Raw genomic sequence first — 27,138 nt, forward strand, 5'->3', positions numbered from 1 at the left:
GAGGTGGGTGGGATTTATAACCTCGGGGGGGCGGAGTCTGTGGCCTGGGGGGCGTGGTCTGGGGTACCTGGGAACGCCGGGCGGGGCGGGGCCAAGGGGCGTGGCGCGCGGTTGCAGGACCACCCCCCCATAAGGTGAAGGGACCCCCACCCCCGGGGGCGTGGTCACTGGGAGGAGGCCCCGCCTCCTGGGCGGGGCTTGAGGGCGGAGTCAGGACACGGCGGGGGGGGGGGCAGGAGGCACCGCCCTGGATCCTTCGCAACCCCCCGCGGCATCTCTGCCCCCCCCGGACCCCTGTCCCCCCCCCAGGGTCACCCTGTCCCCCCCCCGGACCCTCTGACCACCCTGTGCCCCCCCCGGGACCCCCACGTCCCCCGTGTCCCCCCCCAGACCCCCGTGTCGTCCCCCCCCCCCCCAGACAGACAAGGTGGCTCCGACCCCGCTCCAAGAACTGGTGTCACCTTTATTGGTTCCCGTCCGCGACTGTCCCCATGGTGGCCATGACAGTCCCCATGGTGGCCCTGACCCCGTGGTGGCCATGACTCCATGGTGGCCCTGACCGTCCCCATGGTGGCCCTGACTGTCCCCGTGGTGGCCCTGACCCTGTGGTGGCCCTGACCATCCCCGTGGTGGCCCTGACCATCCCCATGGTGGCCATGACCACTGCCATGGTGGCCCTGACCCTGCGGTAGCCATGACCATCCCCGAGGTGGCCCTGTCCCTGCTGGCAGTGCCCCTGCTAGTGGCCATCCCCTCAATGACCACCTGTGGTGGCCCTGGTGGTGGCCGTCCCTGTGCTGGCCCTGCTCATCTCCCCGGTGGCCTTGGCGGTCCCCGTGGTAGCCCTGGCCACCCCCTCAGTGGCCTTGGTGGCCCTGGCTGTCTTCCGGCCCCTTTGGTGGCCCTCACCCACGGTGACCATCGCTGTCCCTGTGGTCACCTCGGTGGCCCTGGCGGTGCTTGTGACTGTCCCCATGGTGGCCCTGACCAGGCTCTTGGTGGCCCTGGCTGTTCTCTTGTCCCTTTGGTGGCCCTGGCAGTGGCCATCCCTGTGGTGGCCCCGGCCCTCCCTTTGGTGGTCGTGGCAGTGGCCTTGGCCACCGCTGCGGTGGCCCTGGATGTCTCAGCGGTGGCCTTGGTGGTGGCCGTCGCTGCGGTGGCCCTTCTTGTCCCCAAGATGGCCTCGGTGGCCCTGGCCATCCCTTTGCTGGTCCTGGCAACGGCTTTGGCCACCTCCGCGGCGGCCCCGGCCATCCCCTGGCTTCTCCTGTGGTGGCCCCTTGGTGGCCCTGGCTGTCCCCTGACTCTTCCTGTGGTGGCCCTGGCTGTCCTGGTGGTGGCCCCGTGGTGGCCCCGTGTCCCCTCTGGTTCCTCCTCCGGTTTCGTTGGTTTGACGCACTCGACCCAAAGTTGGTTTGGCAGAATTGGGGGGGGGGGGGGGGGGAAGGGGCCCCCCCAAACCCCGGGGGGGGGGGCGGGGAGAGGGGACCCCAAATCCAAGGGGGGGAGAGGGGGGAAAATCCCCCTCCCCCCCTAAATTTGGGGGTCCCAAAGTGGGTTGTGGGGTGCCCCCCCTCTGCTAAGGGGGGGGGGAAGAAGGGGCACCCCAAAACCTGGGGAGGGGCTGGACCCCCATGTGCCCCCCCTAACCCAACTCAGGGGGTCCCCAAAACCTAGGGGGGTTCCCTGATACCCTGGGGGGTCCCCAAAATATGCGGGGTCCCCCCAAAATATGGGGAGAACCCCAAAAGATGGGGACCCTAAATACCGGGGGGGTCCCCAAATTCTGGGGGGGGTGTCCCCAAAACTTGGGGGGAGTCCCCAAAATATGGGGTCCCCTAAATACAGAAGGGGGTCCCCAAATTCAGTGGGGGTCCCCAGACCCCAGGGGGGGTCCCCAAGCCCTGGGGGGGGGGGGGGCGGGGCGGGTCCTCATCCCTTCACACCCCCCGCCCCCCCCATTTTTGGGGGTCATTCCCGAGGGGGTCCCCCCCATCCCTATGTACAGCGCGGCGAGGCCCCCCCAAGCTGGGGGGGGGGGGGGCGCTTGTGCTTCAGGGGGGGGCCCCGCCGGGATGGGGGGACCCCCTGGGGGGGGGGAAGGGGGGCAGTTTTGGGGGGGGGGCCCCCGTGCCTCAGTTTCCCCGGGGGGCTGGTCCATTTACATCTATATTACAAGGAAAATGTGTCTCTTTTTTTGGGGGGGGGGGGGTTTTTTGGCAACAAAAGTGTCGGCCGGGGGGGGGTCCCCAGTTTTTGGGGGGGGGCCCCTCAGTTTGGGGGGGGGGGTGTCAGCTCCCCCCCCCCCCTCACCCCGGCTTGCTGCTGCCAAGGACACGGGGGGCCCCCCCGGATGGCTTTTGGTGGGGGCCCCCCCCCCGAAATGGGGCTGTCGGACCCCCAGCTCCGGCTGGGCCCCCCCCCCAAAATCCCCCCACTCGGGGGGGGGGGGGGCCCCCCCATGTCCAGGGTGGGGGGCATGAGGAACCCCCCCCCGCCATGTCCGGTGTTGGGGGGGGCACGAGGACCCTTGTGTCGACACGGAGGGGGCACGAAGGGCCCATGTCCAGCTGGGGGGGGGGCAGTGAGGTGCCCTCGTGCGAGGCCGCGTCCTCGTGCAAGGCCGGGTCCTCGTGCAAAGCCGTGTCCACGTGCGAGGCCGGGTCCTCGTGCGAGGCTGGGGTGACGTGTGAGGGCGGGTCCTCGCGCGACGCCGGATCCTCGTGCGAGGCCGGCTCCTCGTGCAAAGCTGGGTCTCCGGGTGAGGCCGGGCCCTCGTGCGAGGCTTGGTCTCCGGTTGAGGCTGGGCGCTCGTGCAAAGCCTGGTCCCCGTGCGAGGCCGGGTCCCCGTGCAAGGTGAGGACGACGTGCGAGGCTGGGTCCCCGTGTGAAGTGAGGCCCCCGTGCGAGACCGGTCCCCGGTGCAAAGCCAAGCCCTCGTGCGAGGCCGGGTCCTCGTGCGAAGCCAGATCCTTGCGCGAGTCTGGATCCTCGTGCGAGGCCGGGTCTTCGCTTGAGGCCGGATCCTCCCGCCAGGCCGGCTCCTCGTGCGAGGCCGGCTCCCCCCGCGAGGCCGGCTCCTCGTGCGAGGCGGGATCCTCGTGCGAGGCCGGCCCCTCGTGCGAGGCCGGCTCAGAGGCTGGTGACCAGCTGCATCTGCCCGTCGGGCTCGGCCCCCCCCGGCCCCTCGACCCCCCCGAAGGCCTCGGGGCTGTGGGCGGCGGGCGGGGGGGGGCGCCCGGGGGGGCCCCCCCAGATAAGGGGGTGCGGGGGGGGGGCACCTCGGGGCTGCTGTCGGGATAGGCCGAGTCCCGAGGTGGGGGGGGGCGCGGGCGGGGGGGGGTGACGGGGGTCCCGGGGGGGTTCGGGGGGGGGTCCCAGCCCCCCTTGGGCTCGCGTCAACTCTTGGTAGAGGAGTCCCAGCTCGGGGGCGCCGGGGGGGGGGCTCGGCGGGGGGCGGGGGGGGCGGGGGGGGGGCGGCGTGCGAGGAAGATCCCCCCCCGTGCGAGGAAGAGCCCCCCCCGTGCAAGGAGGAGCCCCCCCCCGTGCGAGGCGGCCGCCCGCAAATTGTTGTGCACCAGCTCGGAGATGATCATCTTCTCCAGGGCGGCGGGGATCGGGGGGGGCCGCGGCGGCTCTCGGGGGGGGCCCCCCCCGGCCCCCCCCGCCCCGGGCCCCCCCCGCCCTCGGGCCCCCCCCCGCAGGCTGTAGCTGTTGTTGAAGTTGCCGTTGAGGGGAAGAGGCTCCGGTGGATCGCGGGGGCCCCCCGGGGGGGGCTCTGTGGGGAGGGGGGGGGCGTCAGCAGCGTGAATTTGGGGGGGGGGGGGGTATGGGGGGGGGCCGGGGAGGGTGGGGTGAGGGGGTACGAGGGGATCTGGGGGGGACAGGAGGGGATGGGGGGGCAGAATAGCAGGGGGGGGGGCATAAGGGGACTTGGGGGCACAGGGGGGACGGGGGGGGGCACGCAGCTGTGGGGTGTCAGCTGGGGGGGGGGACAAGGGGACGTGGAGGGTAGGGGCCAGAAGGGGACTGGGGGGGGGGGCACAAGGAAGTGGGGGACACAAGGGTTTGGGGGGCACAAGGGGACTCTGGGGGGGGCACAAGAGGGGGGGGGGCATGAGGGGACTGGGAGGGGCACAAGGGGGACATGGTGGGGGGGGGCACTTACTGGTCTCGCGGAAGCTCCCTGGGGACAGAGACAGCAGTTAGGGAGGGACCCTGCCCCCCCCAGCCCCCCCCATCACCCCCCCAGCCCCGCATCACTCCCCCATGGCTCCCCCAAAGCCCCCCCAGCCCCTGAGGTGGGGGGATTCGGGGTGATTTGGGGGATGGGGGGGGGTATTTGGGGTACCGGGGGGCTCCTCTGCTGGAGAGATGAAGGTGGGGGGGGCAGTTGGGGAGATGGGGGTGCTTGGGGGGGGGTTGGGGGGGTCAGTACCCCCGTATCTCCCTGGGGAGGTGAAGGTGGGGGGCACTTTGGGGTGCATGGGATATTTGGGGGCACCCAAAATTGGGGAGTTGAAAATGGAGGGGAGGGGGGCTATGGGGGGGGGTCCAGGGGGTTTGTGGGGGCACAGGGGGAGTTTGGGGCGGCTGAGCCCCCTCATACCCACCTGGGGAGCTGAAATTGGGGGGTACGTGGGGGACACACATGGGGGTACAGGGCCAGGACTCCCCCCCCCCCCCCAAACCTACCTGGGCAGCTGAAGGAGGGGGTGTGGGGCTACGGGAGGGTCGTGGGGCTGTGGGGGGCAGTCCTAGGGGGTTTGTGGGGACACGGGGGGAGTTTGGGGGGGCCGGGCCCCCCCCCCGTACCCACCTGGGGAGGTGAAGGCGGGGGGCGAGGCGGGGGCGAAGCCCACCGACTCGGCGATGAGGGTGTTGTAGGGGCTGGAGCCCCCCCGCGGCTGCAGCACCGGGTTGGGCAGCAAATGGTTCCCCATCGTCCCTGCGGGAATGGGGGGGGGGTCAGCGCCCATCCGGGTGGGGGGTCCTGGGGGGGTCCCAAGGGTGTCCTGGAGGGGTCCCAGGGCATCCCAGGTGGGGTCCTAGGGGGTTTCTGGGGGTCCCAGGGGGGGCCAGAGGGGTCTGGGGGAGTCATGGGGGGGGTTCTGGGGGTCTTGCCTCAGGCTGGGGGGCCCCAGAGGGATTCAAGGGGTGTCTCGTCTTGTTTGGGGGGACCCAGGGTCTCACCTGGGCTAAGGGTGGGTGTCCCAGGGGGTCTTGGAGGGGTCTAGGGGGTCCTGGGGGGGTCCCAGGGGGGATTCTGGGGGTCTCACCTCAGGCTGCGGGACCCCAGAGGGATCTAAGGGGTGTCTCGTCTTGGTTGGGGGGGGTCTCAGGGTCTCACCTGGGTTAAGGTTGGGGGTCCCGGGGGGGCCTGGGGGTCTCACGTGGGTTGAGGGCAGGGGTGGGGTTCTGGGGTTGCACCTTCATATGAGGGTAGGGGTCCCAGGGGGTCCTGAGAGGGGTCCCGGGGGTCCCACTTCACTTAAGGGCAGGGATGGGGGTCTCACCTCGGTTGAGGGTGGGGGTGCTGTTCAGGTCCCCCGCCATGAAGCTGGACTCCGTCTGCTTCCGCACGGTGTCGTTCCACATCCTCCGGATCCGGCTCTGGGGATGGAGCGTGGCTGGGACCCCTGGGACCCCCACCCTGGGGACCCATCTCCCCCAGGGACCCCCCGACCCCCAGGGTCCCATCACCTCCCGTTTTCCCCAAGCCCCATCACTACTGGGGACCCCCGTCCTCTCTTGGAGACCCCCACCCTGTCACCCCGCAGCCTCCACCCTGGGAACCCTACAGGCCACCCCCCCCGTGGGTGGGGGACACCCAACACCCTGGGACCCCCCCACCCTTAGGTGCCCCCCACCATCCCAAGGCCCCCCATGTCTGTCACCTGCACCCCAGGGCAGTGTCACCAATGGGGGGAGAGGGGGGCAGGGTCTGGGGGTGCTGGGGGGGGGATCTGTGGGTGCCATAGGGGGGTGTAGGGGTGCCGGGGGGGGTGTCCCACCTGGGTGCCAGTGTAGTAGCGGGTGTTGGTGCGGATGGCCGAGGTCTTGAGGGCGCCCAGGGTGGTCCCGGGGGGGCTGCGCAGGCAGCAGGACGTGTGCCGCAGGCATTTGCTCAGCTCCCGGTGCACCTGGTGGGGGGGCACGAGGGTGGTGAGGGGGGCAGCACCCCAGGGACCCCCCCCACAGGGGACACCCCACCCTGGGGAGCCCAACTTCTGGAGGACTGATCCCTCACCCCTGGGTCCCCCCACCCGCAGACCCCCCCAAGGGTCACCCCCCCCCACCCAGAGCCCCCAAATCCGTGGGACACCCCCCCCCAGCACCCCCCTTTCTCCTGAGACCCCCCCACCAGTGTACCCCCCACCCAGGTCCCTCCATATCCCTGAGCCCCCTGCCCCACATACCTCCATGCTGGGGTGCTCCCACATGCCCCCCCACCCCCCACCCCTGGGTGCCCCCCACTCACCTTTTTCCAGAGAGCTCAGAGGAAGACAAAGGTGCCCCACGCTGACCCCCTGCCCCAGGCCGCCACCCCTGGGTGCCCCTCAGTGTGCCCCCCACTCTTGGATCCCCCCCCTCACCTTTTTCTGGAGGGCGCAGTGGAAGACGAAGATGAAGGTGCCCTGCAGGGCGTTGCAGGCGGTGAAGAGCGAGGCCGTCAGCACTGACTCCCGGGTGACGAAGAGGAGGCCGAAGGCCCAGGTCAGCCCCAGCAGCAGCAGCAGCGCGATGGCCCCCAGCGCCCACGACCTGGGGGGGGGGAACGGACACACACGGGACACCGGGGGTGTCAGGGTGGGGGGCAGAGACCCCCAGCACCCCACGAATTGGGGGCAAAGTTGAGCAAGGACCCCCAGCACCCATGAACTGGGGGACAAAGTTGAGCAGGGACCCCCAGCACCCATGATCTGGGGGGCACGGGAGGGGTCAGGGATCCTCAGCATTTATAGTTTGGGGGGCACAGGGACGTTAAGGGGGCACAGGGACCCCCAGCACCTGTGAATTGGGGGGGCATGGTGGGTCAGGGACCCCCAGCACCCATGACTTGGGGGGTACAGGGTTTGGGGTGTGGGCACAGGGACCCCCAGCACCCCCAGCCTGGGGGGGGCCACAGGGTTTGGGGGACGTGGGGGGGGTCTTGTCTGTGTTTGTCCCACAGGGAGTCCCAATTTTGGCGCATCTCTCCCCACTCCAGGGTACAGTTTTACACTGCTGGTGTGGGTTTTGGGGTGTCTGTCCCTGTTTCGGGCCTCATGGAAGGGGGTCCCAATTTCAGGGACCCTTCCTCATTTGGGGGGGTGGGTCCTAGAGACTCTTTTTGGGGGCTTCCCCCGTTTTGGGGCCTCACTTGATGCTGTCGAGGCGGCTGGAGTCGGGCTTGAGGGCAGCAGAGCTGCGCACCATCTTGTGCAGCGTCACCAGCAGGAACACCAGCGTCACCTGCAGGGATGGCCCTCAGTGCCCCACGGCAGCACCCCCAGCCCCACGGCAAGACCCCCAGCCCCCCCCCCCCCCAGCATCCTCCATGGGGTACCCCGGGCCCCGCAGCACCCACCACCCCATGGGGGGACCCACAGCACCTGCTGCCCCATGGTCGGGGTCCCCAGCACCCACTGCCCCACGGCGGGACCCCCCCGCACCCCCCACCCATCGGTGGGACCCCCCAGCCCCCCTGGGCCCCCCCTGACCAGGATGACGAAGGCCACGGGGCCGATGAAGCTCCAGATGAAGTAGTTGTCCACACGCAGCCAGCACCTGGGGGTGGGTGGGGTGTCGGAGCCACGCCCCTCCCTGGGAGGGAGGCCACGCCCCCAGAGCCCAGGTACCATTCTCAGGGTTTAGATTAGACCACACCTCCTGGTCCGGGCACCGCCCCCACAGGCCAGGCTCCGCCCCCACAGGCCAGGCTCCGCCCATGCACCACAGGCCCTGCCCTAAGGACTGAGGTCCTGCCCCCAGGGCTCAGACTCCGCCCCCAGAGGCCAGGCCCCACCCCCAAGGCTCAGGTTCCACCCCAGGGACCAAGCCCCACCTCCAGGGGGCAGCCCCCGCCCCCAATACCCCAAGCCCCACCCCCTCATCATTGTCAAGAGCAGCAGCCACAACCACAACAGTGGTGAAAGCCCCGCCCCTATGACTCAGACTCCACCCCCAGGGCTCCATCCCCGCCCCCCCCAGCCCCCATTGGTCAGTTCCCACATCAACACACACGGCCGCCATGACAGCAGGGAAAGCCCCGCCCCTATGGCTTAGGCCCCGCCCCCAGCCCCCCCCTCCCCTTCACACCTGGTCAATGCCCACAGCAGCCATGGCCACCATGACAGCCGGGAAAGCCCCGCCCCTATGGCTTAGGCCCCGCCCCCAGCCCCCCCTCCCGTTCACACCTGGTCAATGCCCACAGCACCCATGGCCACCATGACAGTGGGGAGAGCCCCGCCCCTATGGCCCAGGCTCCACCCCCAAGATTCAGGCCCCACCCCCAGCACTCAGACCCCACCCTCAAGGCTCCCATTCACACCCGGTCAGTACCCACAGCAGCCGCCATAACAGCAGGGAAAACCCCGCCTCCAAGGTTCAAGCTCCACCCCCCTGTCCCAGGACTCAAGCCCCGCCCCCAGCCCCGCCCCCTCCGCACTCACGCCTGGTCGGTGCCGTAGCTGCGGTGGTCGACGGCGGCGGCCACGGCCACCACGACGGCGGGGAAGCAGTAGCCGCCGGCGTAGTAGTACTTGCGTCGGGAGAGATCGCTCTCGAAGACCTCGAGGAGCAGCAGGTAGAGATGGACGCCCTCCAGGCACAGCCAGGAGAAGGACGCCAGGAAGAAGTAGTGCAGCAGTCCCGCAAAGATGGGGCAGGCCACCTGTGGGGTGGGGGGGACATCGTGGTGGGGATGGGGGGGGGGACACAAGGGATGGCGAGGGGACCCCGTGATGATGGGGGAGGACACCTGCGGGGACTGAGGTCCTTGGGGTGCTGTGGAGGTCCCTGGGGTGCACTGGAGGGTCCTGGGGGTGCCATGGGGGGGGGCCCCAAGGGATGGAGGGGGTCCCGTGGGGGTTGCAGGAGGCCCTGGGGTGCTGTGGGGTGCTATGGGACATCGCAGGGGTCCCACGGGGTTCCCCGTGAGGATCTCGGGAGCCCCCAGACCTGGTACTGGGTCTTATCGATGCCGACGAGGAAGACCAGCTCGGCGAGGAAGAGGCTGATGCAGAGGTTCTTGTGGATGGTGGTGCGGTCGGAGGGCAGCCCCCGCAGGCAGCAGAAGGCCGAGATGCAGACGCCCAGACAGACCAGGGCCACCACGATGCCCACCCAGGAAATCACCGACAACAGCACCTCATTCAACCGACCCTGGTACTGTAAAAAAAAGGGGGTGTAACCATCCGCCGCCCCCCCCAAAGCGTCCCCAAACTTGTCAGGTGTGTCCCCCCCGGCCCTCGCCAAGCTCACGCTCTCGCGGTGGGCCATGAGGACGGCGAAGTTGGTGAGGTGGCTGCAGGCGCAGGAGGTGTGGGTGGCGTTGGTGTCGAGCAGGCGGCAGCCCTGTGTCGACCAGTGCCCCGTCATCGACCGCTCCGAGTAATTCCAGAAGGAGCAGTTGGCGTTTGAAATGGTTCTTCGCCTGGTGGGAAAGAGGGGAGGGGGGGGTGTTGGGGGGGGTGTCTGGGGCTTGGGGGAGCTGTCCCTGGGGTTGGGAGGGGGACCAGGGGAGATCCCAGAGGGCTGGGTGAGGGTTTCAGGGACCACAGGGGGTCGCAGCGGGGTCCCTGGGGCTACATGGGGTTTTCCAAGGAGAGGGTGAGGGTCTCAGGTGGGTGCCCGGGGCTAGGTGAGGGTCCCAAGGGCAGGGTGAGGGTCCCAGGTGGGTGCCTGGGTCTGGGTGATGGTCCTAGGTGGGTGCCCGGAGCTGGGTGAGGGTCCCAAGGGCAGGGTGAGGGTCCCAGGTGGGTGCCTGGGTCTGGGTGATGGTCCTAGGTGGGTGCCCGGAGCTGGGTGAGGGTCCCAAGGGCAGGGTGAGGGTCCCAGGTGGGTGCCTGGGTCTGGGTGATGGTCCTAGGTGGGTGCCCGGAGCTGGGTGAGGGTCCCAAGGACAGGGTGAGGGTCCCAGGTGGGTGCCCGGGGCTGGGTGAGGGTCCCAAGGACAGGGTGAGGGTCCCAGGTGGGTGCCCGGGGCTGGGTGAGAGTCCCAAGGGCAGGGTGAGGGTCCCAGGTGGGTGCCCGGGGCTGGGTGAGGGTCCCAAGGACAGGGTGAGGGTCCCAGGTGGGTGCCCGGGGCTGGGTGAGGGTCCCAAGGACAGGGTGAGGGTCCCAGGTGGGTGCCCCGGGCTGGGTGAGGGTCCCAAGGGTGTGCTTAAAGCTGGGTGGGGGTCTTAAGGGGTAAAGGGAGCCCCCAGGGGGGAACAGGGGCTGGGTGGGGGTCCTGGAGTGTTCCTGAGGCTGGGTGGGGGTCCCAGGGAAAGGGTGGGAGCCCCAGAAAGGTCCCCCAGCCTGGATGGGGGGGTCCCTGGAGCTGGGTGGGGGCCCCAGGGTGTCCCAGGGGCTGGTTGGGGGTCCCACCTCAAGGTGGGGCAGGGTGAAGACGACGGGGTCCATGAGGAAGACGCGGCTGGACTCCTTGTTGATGGAGGCGGCGATGACCTGGGAGTTGACGACGAGGGGGGGGGGCGCGGGCCCCCACCTCTCCCCCCAGCCGCACCGTCGCGTTCTCCGTCGAGAGGAACAGCCCCAGGTTGTTGTAGAGGATGAAGACCACCTTCACCACCCCTGGGGGAGCCGCCTGTCAGACCCCTGCCCTGCTGACACCCCCCCAAATCTTCCCCCGGACCTCCCAAATCCCCCCCCAAAGACCTCCGATCTCCCTGGGACCCCAGGGAGCCCCCCAAAACCCTTCTGACATCCCCCACATCCTCCCCAAATATACCCAAGATCTCCTTAGAGCTTCTTGGGACCCGCAAAGTCTCCCCAGGAGTGCCCCCCCGAATACTCCAAATCCCCCCTGGCCCCCCTGAGACACCTCCCAGAGCCCTCTGATCTCCCTGGGACCCCACAGAGCCTCCCCAAACCCTTCTGACCTCCCCCAAATCCTCCCAAAATATCCCCAGACCCTCTTGGGACCCCTGAGGTCTCCTGGGATGCCCAAAGACCCTCCCCAAAACACTCCAGGTCCTCCCCGGCCTCTTCTGGGATCCTCCAGATCCTCTCAAATTTCCCGATTCACCTGAGCACCCCCAGGACCCCCAAATCTCCTCAATGATCCCCAAGACCCCACCCAAATCATCACAGACCTCCCCTGGAGCCCCCCAAAATCTCCCCAACCCCTCCCAAGACCCCTGAACCCTGCACTCCCCCTCCCCAGACTTCCACTGACACTCCCAAAGTTCCCCTAACCCCCCCAATACCCTCAAGACCCCCGTCGGTCCCCCCCCTGGCCCCCTGAGACCCTCCCCAGGACCCTCAAGACCACCCCAGGTGCCCCCCTGGACACCCCCCAGCCCCTCACCGTTGCGGCTGTTCTGTTTGAGGGTGTTGGCTGAGAGCTGGATGAAACTTTCGCCCCCGAATTCCTGGGGGAAAACCAGCTCCTGGACCTGCCCCTCCGTGTTCAGCACCGTCACCTCCAGCACTGGGGGAGAGCATACACGTGTCATCGCACACACATGTCCTCGCACACGTATGGGGCTCTCTCGAGGACCCAGCTGCCCCTTGAGGACCCAGGTGTGTGTGGGGGGGGTCTCCCCCACCCTGCTGGGGATCGCGGGGGAGAGGACAGGGGATTGGGGAAGGACCCTGGGGACCCAGGTGCTCCAGGAGGACCCAAGTGTGTGGGTGGGGGTCTCCCCCACCCTGCCAGGGACCCTGGGGAGGGGACGAGGACCCCCGCCCAGGGGGTCTCACCCAGGTTCTGGCGGGCGGCGAGGAAGCGGGCAGGCTCCTTGACGTTGTCGGCCAGGAGGAAGGCGCCCTCCTCCAGCACGTCCAGCAGCATGGTGGCCGTGTGCGCCTGCTCCGACCCGTTCATGTCCCGCCAGGACTCCAGCGCCTCCGGCCGCAGCAGGTTGTCCACTGCCTCCACCACTGCCTGGAGGGGAGGGGCAAGAGTTAGCCACGCCCACTCCTCACCCCACCCCCTGAAACAGGCCCCACCCTCTGACACAGGCCCCGCCCACTGCCTCCACCATTCCCAGCTGCAAGGAAATGCTGGGCCATGCTCACCCACAGGCCCCGCCCCTGGACACACCCACCCACGCAGGCCCCGCCCATCTTCCCCAAGCCTCGCCCATCACAGACCCCACCCATGAGCCCCCCACCCTGACACCCACCCATCCAGGCCCCACCCACCAGCACAGCCCCCACCACTGCCTATTACAGGCCACGCCCATGCAGAGACCCCGCCCCTGGACACACCCACCCCCTTGCCTGTCTACCCCAGGCCCCACCCCTGGGCACACCCAGGCCCCGCCCATCTCCCTCCACAGCAAAGCCCCTGCCTATCGCAGGCCCCGCCCCCAGCCACACCCCCACCCTCCCAGACCCCACCCATCAGCCTCCCCACACCTACCACAGGGCAGGCCCCGCCCCTGTCACAACTACACCCCGCCCGCTGATAGGCCCCGCCCACTCTCCCCCCCCGCCCCGCCCAGCTCACCTTGATGTAATCCTTACAGGTGCGCTCCCGCTTGTGCATCTTGGGGGGGGGGGGGAATGGTGGCATCAAGGTGGGGACCCCCACACATGGGGCGTGGGACCCCCGCGTATGGGGCTGCCAGACCCCCATGTATGGGGCTGTGGGACCCCAGCATTTGGGGCAGAGACCCCCACATATGGGGCTGCAGGACCCCCATATCTGCCGCTGGAGAACCCTGATGTCTGGGGCAGGAGGACCCCAATATTTGGGGCAGGAGAACCCCAACACTTAGGGCAAGAGAACCCCAATATTTGGGGCAGGAGAACCCCAACACTTAGGGCAAGAGAACCCCAATATTTGGGGAAGAACCCCAATATTCTGGGGAGAACCCCAACACTTTGGGCAGGAGAACCCCAATATTTGGGGCAGGAGAACCTCAGCTTCTGGAGCATGACCCCAACACTTGGGGCAGAACCCCAATATCCGGCGCAGAACCCCAACATTTTGGGCAGGAGAACCCCAATATTTGGGGCAGGAGAACCCCAACACTTTGGGCAGGAAAATCCCAACACTTGGGCCAGGAGAAGCCCTATATTTGGGGCAGGAGAACCCCAACATTTGGGGGAGAACCCCAACACTTGGGGCAGGAGAACCCCAACATTTGGGGGAGAACCCCAGCACTTGGGGCAGGAGAACCCCAACATTTGGAGCAATCGCACCCCAACTTCTGGACACGGGAGAACCTCAGGATCTGAGTACGGGAAGACCCCAGGTTTTGTGGCCGGGGGTTCCCCCATCTTTGGGGTCAGGAATACCCCATCATCTTCCGAGCTGGGCATACCCCAACCTTGGGACAGGGTGTACCCCCATGTAAGGTATTTTTTTGGGGTTCCCCCCGCCCCACACACCTTGTTGTAGTTCTTGCCGGCGGACTCGCGCTCGACAGGACGCAGGGCCTGCAGTTGGGCGTCCAGGATGTCCAGCAACTGCTCCAGCAGCCGCACCGCCGAGCTGACGTCCCCGGCGTAGACGGGGCCCCGCGTGTGCCGCGCCAGCTCGCTGGCGATGTTGGCCGCGTTCTCCCCGCTTTTGATCTGGGGGGGGGACACAACACACACAGATGGGTACCCCGATATCCCCCCTGGGGGTCCCCAGGGGCGGGGGGGGGATCTTGGGGTAACCCCCTGGGTGGGGATCACCCGCCCCGGTGGGTCCCTGCGGGAGGGGGACATCGTGATGGTTCTCTGGGGAAGGCTGTTAGGGGGGGCACAGGGGATTTTGGGGGGGGTCTGGATGGGTGGGGGTGTTGGGGGCTGTGGGTGGGGGTCTCAAGGATAGGGGGGATCTTGGGGTAACCCCCTGGGTGAGGATCACCTGCCCCGGTGGGTCCCTGTGGGAGGGGGAATGTCATGATGGTTCTCTGTGGAGGGGTATGGGGGGGGCACAGGGGGGTTTTGGGGGGCTATGGGGGATTTTGGGGGGGGGTCTGGCTAGGTGGGGGTGTTGGGGGCTGTGGGAGGGGATCCCAGGGGTGGTGGGGGTCCCTGGGGGGGGTCACTGGGGCAATGAGGGCCCAGAGGTGGGTCCCCATTTTAAGGGGAGAGACCCTGTTTTGGGGGGAGTCCCCACTTGGGGGTGCCCCCAGTTTTGGGGGGTCCCCTTTTTGGCAGGTGTCCCCATTTTGGTGAGGGTGCCCATTTGGGGGGGGTCCTTGTTTTGGGGAGGAGTCCCCATTTGGAGGGGATTCCTGTTTTGGGGGGGTCTCCATTAGGGGGTTCCCTGTTTTAGGGATAGTTCCCATTTAGGGGGAGACCCCATTTTGGCAGGGAGGGCTGTTTTGGGGGGGGGGGGTCCCCCATTTCAGGAGAAAAGTCCCCATTTTGAGAAGGTCCCCATTTTGGGAGGGGGGGTGTCCCATTTTGGGGGAGCATCCCCATTGGGGGGTGATCCCCATTTTGGAGGACTGCCTTTATTTTGGGGGGGGTTCCCTGTTTTGGGACCCCCCCCCCCCCAGGTACCTTCTGGGCCACCTGGTTGACCCAGGGGCTGGTGCAGTTGCTGAGGTCGGGCCCCCGCGGGTTCCAGACCCCCAGGCCCAGCAGGCACTGGAAGGAGGCGATCCCTGGGGGGGGGGGGCATGGGGGGGGGGCAGGCGTCAACGACAACCCTAATCCCATGGCACCCCATTGACCCCCCCCCCCCCCCCCCGATCCTGCAGCCCCCAGCCCTGTCACGGGCCTCCTGGGGGGGCAAGCCACCCCATCGCATAACCAGCCCCCCAGAGCCCCCAAAACCCCCGCAGCCCCTATAGTGCCCCCCCCAAACCCCATGGCCCCCCCACATCCCCTACAGTCCCTGGTTCCATAGCCCCCCCCCCCCCCCCAGCTCCATGGCCCCCACATCCCACACATCCCTGCCCCCCCAGAACCCCCCCCAGGATCCCCCCTGGCCCCCATAGCTCCCCAAGACACCCCTCAGCTCCCCCATAATCCCACCATCCCTCCAGGACACCGCCCCCCATAGCCCACCAGGACCCCCCCCAGCCCCTATAGCCCCCCAGGACTGCCCCCCCGGCCCCCCTGGACCCCCAGAGCCCTCCAAGATCCCCCCCCCCCCAGCCCCCAAGCCCCTCAGAACCCCCCTGACCCCCCAGGACACCCTGACCCTTGGTCTCCCAGTACCCCCAATACCCCCCCTAGCCCCCCAGACCCCCCCGGGCCCCCTGTTCCCCCATAACACCCCCCAACCCCTGTTGCCCCAGTACTCCCCTGGCCCCCCATAACCCTCCTGGCCTCCAGGACCCCCCCAAAACCTCATAGCCCCCCCAGGACCCCCCCCAAACTCCCATAGCCCCCCAGAACACCCCCCTCGACCCCTGTTCCCCCAAGTACCCCCCTGGCTCCCCATAACTCCCCTGGCCCCCAGACCCCCCCCCGACCCCTGTTCCCCCAGTACCCCCATGGCCCCCCAGTACCCCCATGGCCCCCCCAGCCCCCAAGAACTGCCCCCCCCATACCGCGGGTGCCCTTGGGGCAGGGTCTCTCCACCACCACCCCTTGCTGCGCCGCCGGCCACTGCACCCTCCGCACCTCCCGCGCCTCGCACAGCCTCGCCGGCCCCCCCCCCGGGTCCCCCCCCGGGCCCCCCGCCGGCCCCCCCAGGCGGGCGGCGGGAGGGTGGCAGGGGGTGGCGGTGGGACCCCCACCCCGTTATTGGGTGGTCCCGGGGAGCCGGGGGGTCCCCCGGGGGTAGCAGCACTGTGGGCTGGGCCAGGGCCAGGGGGGGGCCCGGGGGGGGGTCCCGGGCGGGGGGTGAGGGGTCCCCGTCTTGCCGTGGGGGTGGGGCCGGGTGCTGCCGAGCTCCGAGCTGCCGTGGGTCGCGCCGGAGCTGCGCTCGGGGCCGCCGTCGTCACCGGACCTGGGGGGGGGGGATAAGAAGGGGGGGGGGGTCAGGGTGTGGTGGAGCCCCCCTGACCCCCCCTACAAGGAACCTGGGCATTGGGGTGCCCCCCATCAGCCCCAGCCCCCCAGCTTCAGGGGGAAGGGAATCCAGGTATGTGGGGCACCGCCAAAGTGAACCCGGACCCCCAGATATCTGGGGCTGCACCCCCAAAGTTAACCTGGACCCCAGGGCCCCCCCCAAGCACATGGGGCTGCACCCCCCAGCAAACCCAGACCCTCAGGGCTCCCTCCCAGTGACTGGGGCACCCCCAAAGTAAACTGGGACCCCCAGGGCTTCCCCCAGGCTTCGGGGCTACACCCCAAAGTAAACCGAGACCCCCAGGGCTGCCCACATGTGTCTGGGGCACCCCCAAAGTAAACCGGGTCCCCCAGGGCTGTCTGCAGGTGTCTGGGGCACCCTCAAAGTAAATCAGGACCCCCAGGGCTGCCCACGTGTGTCTGGGGCACCCCTAAAGTAAACCGGGACCCCCAGGGCTGCCCACTGGTGTCTGGAGTGCCCCCAAAGTAAACCCAGATCCCCAGGCCTCCCTCCAGGCATTGGAGTTCCCCCCTGAATGAACCCAGACCCCCCAAACTCCTCCCAGGCATTGGGGCTGCACCCCAAAGTACGTGGGGCTCCCCCAGGGCTGCCTGCAGGTGTCTGGGGCACCCCAAAGTAAACCGGGACCCCCAGGGCTGCCTGCAGGTGTCTGGGGCACCCCCAAATTAAAACCAGACCTCCAGGGCTCGCCCTAAGCACCTGGGGCTCCCCCCAGGCATTGCAGCTGCACCCCAAAGTAAAGTAGGAAGCCCAGGGCTCCCCCCAGGCATTGGGGTTCCCCCTTGAATGAACCCAGACCCCCAAAACTCCTCCCAGGCATTGGGGCTCCAACCTAAAGTAAACCCGGACCCCCAGAGCTGCCCACGTGTGTCTAGGGAACCCCCAAAGTAAACCGGGACCCCCCAGGGCTCCTCCCAAGCCCCCAGGGCTTCCCCAGAAGAAATCCAGCCCCCCCAGGGCTCCCCCCAAGCCGCCCATCTCTCCCTCCCACCACCACCCCCCGCCCCCATTTTCCTGCCCCCCTCACCGGCCCCCGGATCCGGCGGTCCGAACTCCAAGCCGTATCGCACCACGAAGTAATTATTCCAGACGTAAAGCTGATTATCGCGAGGGTTGTAATCGACGGAGGAGACGTACTGGTATGGGTTGGGGAAGGCCATCTCCACTGCCTCCCCCCGGTTGGCACGGGTGTTGAAGGCGTAAGCCACCCGATTGCCGGCGGCTTCGCTGTCATCGTCCACATAGACGCTACGGATGACGTAGAGGACGCCGCAAGCCATGAAGGCGTTGGAAGCCGCTCGTTTGTCGTAGCCGGTCTCCCACGTCCCCTCAAAGCGGAGGGTGTAGGGGTTGAGTTGGCTGACCACCAACCGGCCGCCATTTCCCTCCGTGGCGTAGATAACCCACAGCCCGTCTTCATCCACCGCCAAATCGATGTCGGTTTTACCGCCCCAGCGATACGGTGAGGTGTCGTGGTAGTTGGCGGCGCCCACCACGGTTTCACCGCTTTTGATCCGGGTGCGGAGATCGTATTTAACGATGTTACGGGTTCGTTCTTTGTTGTAAAAGACGGCGCCGTCATAAACGACGAAGCCGGTGCCGTCGACGCGGTTGGGGAGGCGGTAGGTGGTGGTGTGGCGGGGCGCCCACGTAGTCGTCCCAGGAGGCGTATTCGGTGAGGGTGTCGGTGCGGTACGGCACCCACGGCATGACGTAGAGGCGGTCGCCGGCTTGGAGGGGATCACGGCACCAGGCGCCGGCTTGGTGTTGGGATTCGTGGCTGGAGGTGGGGGAACCGATGCGCTGCAGGGTGCCCGGGCAGACGAAGACTGCGGGGCGAGGGGGGGGGGGGGGGGGGACACGGGGACAGACAGAGGGACAGAGGGAAGGACGGGGGGACATGGGGACAGACAGGGGACACGGGGATGGACACAAGGACAGACACAGGGATGGGTACAGGGGCACAGAGATGGATACAGGGAAGAGGAACCAGAGTGGGGACATGGGGACAGGCAGAGGGATAGAGAGAGGGGCACAGGGACAGACATGGGGACACGGGGACAGAGGGAAGGACAGGGGGACATGGTGATGGACATGGGGACAGACGGGGGACATGGGGATGGACACAAGGACAGACACAGGGACAGGTACAGGAACACAGAGACAGACAGAGGGACAAGCACAGGAACAGACATGGGGACAGAGAGAGGGACAGGGGACAGATACGGGGACATGGGGATGGGCACAGAGACAGACATGGGGACACAGGGATGGACAGAGGGACAGGCACAGGGGGCAGGGACAGACGTAAGGACAAAGGGATGGATACAGGGGACAGCGGTAGACAGGGAGACACAGGGACGGATGTGGGGACAGACACAGGGACAGACATGGGGACGGAGGGACGCAGGGACAGGCACAGAGACACAGCAGTGAACACAGGGACATGGGGATGACATGGGGACAGACAGAGGGACAGAGAGCAGGTGGGGACAGCCATGGGGACGGGGGGATGACAGGGGGACAGACGGACACAGGGCCAGCCATGGGGATGGGGGGGATGGACAGACGGACACAGGGCCAGCCGTGGGGTCAAGGTGGGGGACAGACAGACACAGGGCCAGCCGTGGGGACAGGGAGGGGACAGGGGGGGACAGCAAGAAGCAGGAGAGAAAAGAGAAGCGGTTCATCAGCGGCCGGGGGGGGCCCCACGGGGGGGGGGGGGGGGGGATGGACATTGGGGGGACCCCAACCCCGGGGGTGGGACATTGGGGACCCCGGGGGGGGGAAAGGAGACACGGGAGGGAGGGTCCCTTGTCCGGGGAGGGGACAGAGGGAAGGAGACAAAATGGAGGGAGGGGGCAGGGGTGACGGGGGGGGGGGGGACACACCCCGTCTGTCCCCCCCCCCACCGTGGGGACAAGGGGGGGCCATGCCCCCCAGCAAACCCAGGCGTCCAGGCCCCCCCTTTTGGGGAGGGGCAGCACCTTGAGGGGGGGGGGGGCAGCTCTCCCTGGGGGGGGCCCTAAAACAGGGGAGCCTTAAATTGGGGGGACCCTAAATTGGGGGGGCTCTTCCCACCCCCCCCCCGGGCCCACAGCCAGGGTTGATTGAGCGCGACGGAGACATGGGGGGGGGGGAAGACGGGGGGACCCCCCCGGTGTGGGGAGGGGGTATGGGGGGACCCCCCCGGTTTGGGGGTGCGGTGGGGGGGGGTCGGGGGGGGGGGGAAGCGCGTGGTCCCGCTGTCCGGCGCCGGCTGCAGAGAGGCTGGGGGAGAGAAACGGGGGGGTTAGCGCTGCGGGGAGAGAAAGGGGGGGACACGGCGGGGGGGGGACACGGGGGGGGGGGGGACGACACACGGGTGGGGGTGTGAACCCCCCCCCCCAGGGCAGAGACACACCCCCCCAAAAATTTCCCCCCTCCCCTACAGCGGGGGTCTCTGTGCCGGGGGGTGGGTTGGGGGGGATGGGGGGACGTGGTGGCCCCCCCCCGTGGTGGCCGGGCCAGGCTGGGGACCCCACTGTGGGGGGGGCGTGATGTCACCCCGGGTGTGTCCCCCCCCGACCCCTCCTTAGGGGACCCAGGTGTCTGGGTCCCCTATTCTGACCCCCCCCCCCCCCCCAAAGGCACCCAGGCATCTGCCCCCCCAAAGCTCTGGGGGGCTCCAGCCTGACCTGACCCCCCCCTGCCTGGGGCATATGCACACACGCGTGTGCAAGGGGAGACCCCATGTGTCGCACACATGTGTGGGCCAGCGGCACTGCCTGCACACACGTGTGCGGAGGGGCTGTGGCGAGCACACGCGTGCGCGGGGGGGCTACGGGTGCGCACACACGTGTGCGGGGGCTGTGGGTGCGCACACGGGTGCGTGCTTGCACGTGTGGGTGTGTGCACACGTGGCAGTGTGCTTGCACACGGGTGTGTGAGCTGGAGGCACGCACAGGCGTGTGCGCGTGGCTGCACATGGCCATGCACGTGTGAACTTGTGCGCACGCATGTTCATGTCTGCACACGCCGAGTTCAAGGGGTGCACACACGTGTGAGTGCATGTTTACACACCTGTGCGTTTGCACGCATGTGCGTGAGGTTGAGGTGTGCACACGCATGTTCATGCAGCCATGCGCGTGCACATGTGTTAAGTCTGCGGCGCGCACACGTGTGTGGGTGCACGTTCACCTGGTCGTGCATTTGCACACAAGTTGCATGTGCACACGTGTTCACATGACCGTGCATTTGCACATACACGTGAGCGTGCACACGTGTGGACGCCAGCTCGTGCAGTGCCCACATGCTCATGTGTGCAAGAGCCCACATATCCATGTACTCCCGTGTGCGTGTGCTCCCATGTGCACGTGCGTTGCCAGTGCACATGCACACTCACATGTGAGTGTTGGTGGGGATTCACCTCCCACGTGTGTGCCCTTGCACGGGTGTGTGTGCACTCATGTGTGTGCTGCTGTATGCATGTGGCTTGCACACGCGTGTGCCTCCACCTCCCCATGTGCTCACCTATGTGTCCCATCACACACACGTGTACACGGCAACGCAGGTGCCCGCCACGGCGCCGTGGGGCGGGGGGTGCACGAGGGCCATGTGTGCACGAGGGCTGTCCACGGGACCCCACGTGCGCATGGCGGCCGTGCACGAGGGCCGTGTACACACAAGGTCCACACAGGCCACGGCAGCACAAGGACTGTGCATGCACGAGACCCACGTGTACACACAAGAGCACACTTGGATGTGCACGAGGGCCGTGAACGCACGAGGACCCATACGCACATGAGGAACTACATGTGCACGAGGACCTGTGTGTATGCGAGGACTTGTGTGCACAAAGACCCAGGTGTGCACAAGGACCCACACACGCACAAGGGCTGTGAGCGCACGAGGATCCAGGTGTGCACGTGGGCCGTGAAGGCATGAGGACCCATATGCACATGAGGGTCGTGAATACACGATGGCCCACACGCACACGAGGACCCAGGTGTGCACGAGAGCCATCAATGCACGATGACCAACCTCTACATGAGAAACCACGAGGACCGTGCATACACCAGGACCCACCTGTGCACGAGGCACTGCAAGGGCACCAAGACCCACATGTACACGAGGACTCATGTGTGCACAAGGATCCACCCGTGCACGAGGAACTGTGTGTGCATGAGGACTCATGTGTCCATGAGGACCCAGGCGTGCATGACAGCTGTGAACACACGAGGACCCAGGTGTGCATGAGGACCTGTGTGTGCACGAGGGCTGTGAATGCACAAGGACCTATGTGCGTGCACAAGAACCCTCGTGTGCGCACGAGGACCCGTGTGCGCACGAGGACCCACACGTGCACGAGGTCCCGTGAATGCACGAGGACCCGTGCATGTGCACAAGAACCCTTGTGTGTGCATGAGGACCCGTGTGTGCACGAGGACCCATGCGTGCACGAGGTCCCGTGAATGCACGAGGACCCGTGAATACACGAGGACCCACGAATGCACGAGGACCCACGTGCGTGCACTAGGACCCACGTGTGTGCACGAGAACCCGCACGTGCACGAGGGCCATGAACGCATGAGCCCCCCCCTCCCCGTGCACCCCCTTTCTTTGCCCCCGGGGGTGGGGGGGGCGGGGGGGGAGGGGCGGGGGGTCCCCGCGGGGGGGGGGGGGGCCGGGGGTGGGGGGGGGGAGGGGAGACTCACAGGCTCGGGGGGGCCCCGCGGTCCGGGGGGGCGAGGCGGGAGGACCGCGGCCCTGCGGGAGGAGGAGGAGGAGAGAGAGACGTTAGGGGCCCCCCCCGCCCCCCCGGCCGCGGCCCCGCTCCTGGGGCACCTGTGGGAAGAAGCCGCCGGCCCCGGCCCCCCCCCCGCCCCCCCCCCCCCGCCCCCCCCGGCCCCCCACCCCCACACAGAGAGAGAGAGAAAGACATGGGGGGGGGGGCTTCAACCCTGGCTGCGCCGCTGCTGCCCCCCAAGTGCCCTGGCTGCCCCCCCAACTGTCCTGACTGCCCCCCCCAACTACCCCTCCGCTGCCTTAACTGCCCCCCCACTGCCTTAATTGCCCCCCCAACTGCCCTGACTGCCCCCCAACTACCCCCCCACTACCTTAACCGCCCCCCCAACTGCCCTGACTGCCCCCCAATTACCCTAACTGCCTTAACTGCCACCCAACTGCCCTAACTGCCCCCAAGTGTCCCCCCCAACTACCCCCCAGCCACTCTGACTGCCCCCCAACTTCCCTAACTGCCCCCCAACTGCCCTTCCAAATGCTCCCTGCCCCCCAAGTACCCCTGACTGCTCCCCCCCCCCCCCCCCAGGTATCCTGACTGCCCCCAAAATGTCCTGGCTGCCCCCCAGCTGTCACTGCTGCCCCCCAAGTGCCCCCCCCCAAACAGCCCCAGGCCCCCCCCTGGCCCGAGCTGCCGCAGCCCCCCCCAAATTGCCCCAGGGCCCCCCCCGAGCTGCCCCGGCCTGTCCTGCCCCTGGGCTCGGCCGGGGGGATGGGTGGTTTGTTTTTTTTCTTGGGGGGGTGGGGTGGGGGTGGTGGATTTTGGGGTGCCTCTGCAGCATCTGGGGGTCTCCACGGCTGGCGGGGGGGGGAGGATGGAGGGACAAGGGGGGGGTCGCGGGGCTACTGGGTGCCCCCCGGGGCCACCCCGTCCCCACTCCCCACCAGCCCACTCCCCCCCTCCGTACTTACGGCGTCGCCCCGGGGGGGCCCCCCCGGCCCCGGGGGGGGGGCAGGAAGGGGGGGAAGGAGGGGACGGGGGGGAGGGGAGGATGTGTCACCCCGGCCTGGCCCCCCTGCCCCCCCCCAGGCTCTAGGGACACTTTGGGGGTCTCCATGGGTCCTTCAAGGGGACTTAGGGAGTCCCTGGGGACACTTTGGGGTGTCCTGGCGGGTCTGGGGGTGACCCAAGGGGTCCTGGGGTCCCTCGAGGGGACACTGGGGTCCCCAAAGGGGGTGCCGGGGGGTGTCCCAGAAGGGTTTGGGGGTCCCCAGGGAGAAATTGGGGGGTCCCCAGGGTCCCTCAAGGAGACATGGGGAGCCCCAAGGGTGCTGGGGGGATGTCCCAGAAGGTTCTGGGGGCACCCTAAGGGGACCCTGGAGGGGTCTGGGAGGTCCCAGGGCACCCTGGGGTCCATCGAGGGAACCAAGAGGGTCCTGGGGGGGTCTGGGGGCACCTCAGGGGTGTCCCAGAGGGTCCTGGGGACCCCCAAGGGGACACTGGGGAGGCCCAGAGGGATCCAGGGGGCCCTGGGAGACACCAATTATAACTAAGATGGGGGGGGGCAATTAACCCCCTCCTGCCCCTGTGCTAACAGGGACCCCCAGCCCAGGGAGAGGGGGAGCGAGGTGGGGGGGGGTGAGGGCGGGAGGGAGGAACGGGACACAAGGTGGGATTTGGGGGTTGAGGGCAGGATCGGGGGGAACTGGGGGAGGGGGTCGGGTTTGGGGCAAAACCGGGGGAAATTGGGTGTTCTGTGATGTTGGGGGTGTGGGGGGGGGTGAGGATGTGGGGGGATGTGGAGGGGTTTGGGGGTTCAGGGGGGGATTGGGGGGTTCAGGGGGGATTTGAGGGTGTTTGGAATGGGTGTCAGGATCAGGGAAGGGGTTTTGGGGGGCTGGAGGAATTTGAGGGGGTCAGATGGGAGGGTGGGGGGCAGGATGGGGGCACAGGGATTTTGGAGTGCAGACAGGGGGGTTTGAGGGTGCAAGGGGGGACATCGGGATGTGGGGAGCAGGAGCGGGGGGGATGAGGCTGACAGGTTTTGGGGGGCAGGATCGGGGAAGGGGGACAGGATTTGCGGCAAAAATAGGGGATTTTGGGGTGGAGGACTGGTGGGATGGGGGGGGTCAGGTTTTGGGGTAAGGATGGGGGATTTTGGGGTGCAGTGTCAATAAGATGGGGGTCAGGATTTGGGGCTGGGTTAGGGGAATTTGGGGGTGCAGGATCGATGGGATGGGGGGCCAGATTTGGGCTGAAGATGGAAGATTTGGGGACTCAGGATCAGCAGGATTTGGGGCCAGTTTAGGGGATTTTGGGGTGCAGGTCAGTAGGGGGTCAGGATTTGGGGCCACTTTAGGGGATTTTGGGGTACAGGATTGGTCAGGATTTAAGGGGGTTAGGGGATTTTGGGGTGCAGCATCTATAGTACAGGGGGTCAGGATTTGGGGTGAAAACAGCGGATTTTGGGGTACAGGACCAGGGGGGAACAGGGCTCAGGGATGCTGGGCAGGGGGGGTATTGGGGGTGTTTGGGGGGGGGTGTTGGGGGCTCAGAGGGGTCCAGGGGAGCTCAGGAGGGGTCAGAAAGGGTTTTGGGGGGGTTCTGGGGGGGTTTTGGGGGGCCGGGCGGTCCCAGGGGCCGGAGCGAAGGGTCGTGTTACCTTTTTGTTCCACTTCTACTTTTAGCACCGGAAGAAAAGGCAGGAGGAGAGAGCGGGGGAGGGGAGGGGAGGGGAGGGGAAGGGGGGTGGGGGGGGACAAGGGGGTGCGGGGGGGGGATGGGGACACACGGGCGGGGGGAGGGGGGGCGAGAGAGGAGACAAAGAGAAAAGAGATTAAATGGCTTCGGCCCCCCCAGCCCCGGCCCCGCTGCTTGGGGGGGCCCCGGGGGGGGGCTTGGGGGGGGCGGGGGGGGGTGACAGCCCCCCCCACCTTGGGGACAGCGGGGAGCCCCTGTGCCCCCCCCCACCCCCGGCCCCCTGGGGCACCCGGGGTCCCTGCACCCCGCTTTTGGGGTCCCTGAGCCCATTTTGGGGGTCCCTGTGCCCCCCCACCCCCCCAGGGGTTTTGGGTGCCCCCAGGGGGGAAGGACGGATGGACACGGAGCAGGGGGACGACGACACACAGATGGACAAATGATGTGTGAGAGGACAGACAGAGAGATGGCGGAGAGGAGGAATGGATGGACAGAGGGAAAGATGAAAGGGAGGATGGACAGACGGATGGGGGAATGAAGAAACAGACGGATAAAAGGACAGATGGACAGACACTTGGAAGGATGAGTGGGAGAACAGGCAGAGGGATGGACAGACAGATACATGGATAGGTGAAAGGCTGGGCGAGAGGATAGACAGAGGGATGGGGGAAAGGAGAGGACAGCTAGACGGATGGATAAAAGGAAGATGAATGGACAGACAGATGGACAAAAGGCTGGACAGAGGGATGGAAAAAGGGCCAAGTAGAAGGAGGGACAGACGGACAGACAGATGGACAGCTGGGGGGAAAGAAGAGCCAACAGAAGAAGGGACAGACAGACGGACAAACCCATGGACGAAAAGACAGACAGAAGGATGGATGGAGATGATGGACGGATGGGGGACTAGAGATGATGGACAAACGGACAGACGGACAGACAGGGGGCTGGAGGGGGCACAGGGCCCCCCCCCCGCACTCCTGACCCCAGCTCTGGGGGGGGGGGGGGTTGGGTCCCCCCCCCCAGGCCCCCCACCCGCCCCCCCCCCAGCCCTGGAGGAAGGAAGTGAAGGAGAGAGAGAGACGGCGGCGATGGGGGGGGGGGGGGGGGGGGCTCTGCCCCACGGCAGCGATGGGGGGCTCTGCCCCACGGCGGGGCTCTGCCCCACGGCGCAGACCTGCAAAGGAAGAGGGCGCCCGCACCCCCGCCCCACACCTCCCCCTGCCCCACGGTCCCCCCCACTCCACCCCACACCCCACACAGCCCCCCCCCCCCCCAAGGCACTGTGGCACACGGCACCGGAGGGGACGGGGTGGCTGGCATGGGGGAGCGGGCGCTGGGCGTGTTCAGGCGTGTGCTTGGTGTGGGGGGGGGCGGGATGGGCCAGCACGCAGCAGGCGTGTGCTTAGCATGTGCACTGGGCATGCTTCATGTGGATTAGTATATGCCAGGCATGTGCTTAGCATGCGCTAGGCATGTTCACTGTGTGCCAACAAGCGCAAGACACCAGCTGCGTGTGCACAGGCACACGCTTAGCATGTGCTAACATGCTTAGCATGTCTTTGGCATGTACAAATGTGCTGCAGATGTGTTTAGCATGTACTGGCATGTGCCAGGCATGTGCGTGCGCTTGTACTTAATGTGCTAGTTCCCAACAAACGTGTTTAGCAGGTAGAAGTGTATCCCAGGCACTCAAGTAGTGTGTTGGTGTGCTTAGCATGTGCTGACTTGCACCAGGCGTGCACTTAGCATGTGCTTAGCATGTACAGGACTGTGCTTAGTACATGCCAGCTTGCACCAGGCACGTATTTAGCATATACATGCTTGCTTAGCGTGTGTGGGGCTTAATTAGCACAAGGCGTATATTTAGCATGTACGGTGTGTTTAGCACGTACTTATTGTGTGCAGGTGAGTTTAATACACACCAGCTTGCACCAGGCATGTTATTTAGCACGTATGGCGTGCTTAGCATGTGCAAGGCTTCCTTAGCACACACTAGCTTGCACCAGGTGTGTATTTGGCATGTAGGGGTGTGCTCGGCATGTGCTTAGCGTGCGTGAGCATGCCCAGCGTGTGCTTAGCGTGTGCCAGGCGCCGTCCCCATGAGTCCCGGTGCCACGTGTCCCAGTGCCGGGGGCTCCGGCGCTCTCCCTCCGGCGGCTTCAGCAGCGGCTGCAAAGCAAAGGGGGGGTGAGGAGGGTGGGGTGGGGGTGGGGGTCCCGCGACGGCGCCTGGGGAGAGATGGGACTGACCCCCCCGCGGGGACGGACCCCCCCCGGGGGTGACACAGGGGACGGAGCCCCCAAATGGGCCCCTTAAGTGGGGGGAGGGAGGGACAGAGCCCCATGGGGGGGCCCTGGGGGTCACAGCCCCCCCAAACCAAGGGGACACAGGGGCCAAACCCCAAGTCGGGGGGACACGGCGGGGGGATCTCCACAAGTGGGGGGACATGGGGGTCTGGCCCCAATTTTGGGGGACACACACAGGGTTTGAGGACCCCAAAGAGGGGGGGCACTGAGGGCCAGATCCCCTCAGATGGGGCTGGTGGCAGCGGGCGACGGGAGAGTAGAGCGTATGTGGA

General features: G+C 67.3%; 3 protein-coding genes across 4 annotated transcripts; 1 reads left to right on the forward strand and 2 right to left on the reverse strand.

The window, feature by feature from the left end:
• Positions 1 to 611: 611 nt before the first annotated feature.
• Positions 612 to 1,414, forward strand: LOC115338513 (POU domain, class 4, transcription factor 1-like). Of its 2 annotated transcripts, none has more exons than XM_030007112.2 (2): positions 612 to 1,264; positions 1,308 to 1,414. In XM_030007112.2, exons 1-2 carry the CDS (start codon positions 695 to 697, stop codon positions 1,392 to 1,394), a joined length of 657 nt encoding a protein of 218 aa, XP_029862972.1. In that variant the 5' UTR covers positions 612 to 694; the 3' UTR covers positions 1,395 to 1,414. The 2 variants fall into 2 exon arrangements, with proteins under 2 accessions (XP_029862972.1, XP_029862973.1); XM_030007113.2 differs by having other exon boundaries at positions 612 to 1,252; positions 1,296 to 1,362.
• A 1,581-nt stretch (positions 1,415 to 2,995) lies between these two features.
• Positions 2,996 to 24,559, reverse strand: LOC115338511 (adhesion G protein-coupled receptor L1-like; the record flags this gene model as incomplete). The annotated part of the gene is given in 24 exon segments (XM_030007110.2): positions 2,996 to 3,778; positions 4,169 to 4,186; positions 4,820 to 4,948; positions 5,517 to 5,613; positions 6,015 to 6,143; positions 6,597 to 6,765; positions 7,364 to 7,455; positions 7,704 to 7,770; positions 8,655 to 8,875; positions 9,163 to 9,372; positions 9,466 to 9,621; positions 9,623 to 9,637; positions 10,573 to 10,675; positions 10,677 to 10,779; positions 11,516 to 11,638; positions 11,911 to 12,094; positions 12,662 to 12,700; positions 13,549 to 13,734; positions 14,659 to 14,762; positions 15,657 to 15,849; positions 15,852 to 16,057; positions 17,169 to 17,781; positions 17,783 to 17,970; positions 24,526 to 24,559. Coding segments are annotated over 24 exon segments (3,759 nt in total), but the record flags the coding sequence as incomplete, so codon positions are not given.
• Positions 19,559 to 21,671, reverse strand: LOC121233147. The gene is made up of 2 exons (XM_041121985.1): positions 21,553 to 21,671; positions 19,559 to 21,439 (listed from the first exon to the last, which is right to left on the reverse strand). The coding sequence occupies exons 1-2, from the start codon at positions 21,572 to 21,574 to the stop codon at positions 20,280 to 20,282; spliced, it is 1,182 nt and encodes a 393-aa protein (XP_040977919.1). The 5' UTR covers positions 21,575 to 21,671; the 3' UTR covers positions 19,559 to 20,279.
• Positions 24,560 to 27,138: the final 2,579 nt, after the last annotated feature.

Source organism: Aquila chrysaetos, unplaced genomic scaffold, assembly GCF_900496995.4.
Source record: "Aquila chrysaetos chrysaetos unplaced genomic scaffold, bAquChr1.4, whole genome shotgun sequence".
Taxonomy (NCBI): domain Eukaryota; kingdom Metazoa; phylum Chordata; class Aves; order Accipitriformes; family Accipitridae; genus Aquila; species Aquila chrysaetos.

Excerpts from the sequence above, each read along its gene's own strand:
- LOC115338513 (XM_030007112.2), top strand. The coding sequence starts at position 695 with ATGACCATCCCCGAGGTGGCCCTGTCCCTGCTGGCAGTGCCCCTGCTA. Across the intron at positions 1,265-1,307 it reads CCCCGGCCATCCCCTGGCTT|TTCCTGTGGTGGCCCTGGCT; the intron begins CTCCTGTGGTGG and ends GTCCCCTGACTC.
- LOC121233147 (XM_041121985.1), bottom strand. The coding sequence starts at position 21,574 with ATGGGTCCTCGTGCACACACGG. Across the intron at positions 21,440-21,552 it reads GGGTCCTCGTGCACACACGG|GGTTCTTGTGCACGCACATA; the intron begins GTCCTCATGCAC and ends TGCGCACACGAG.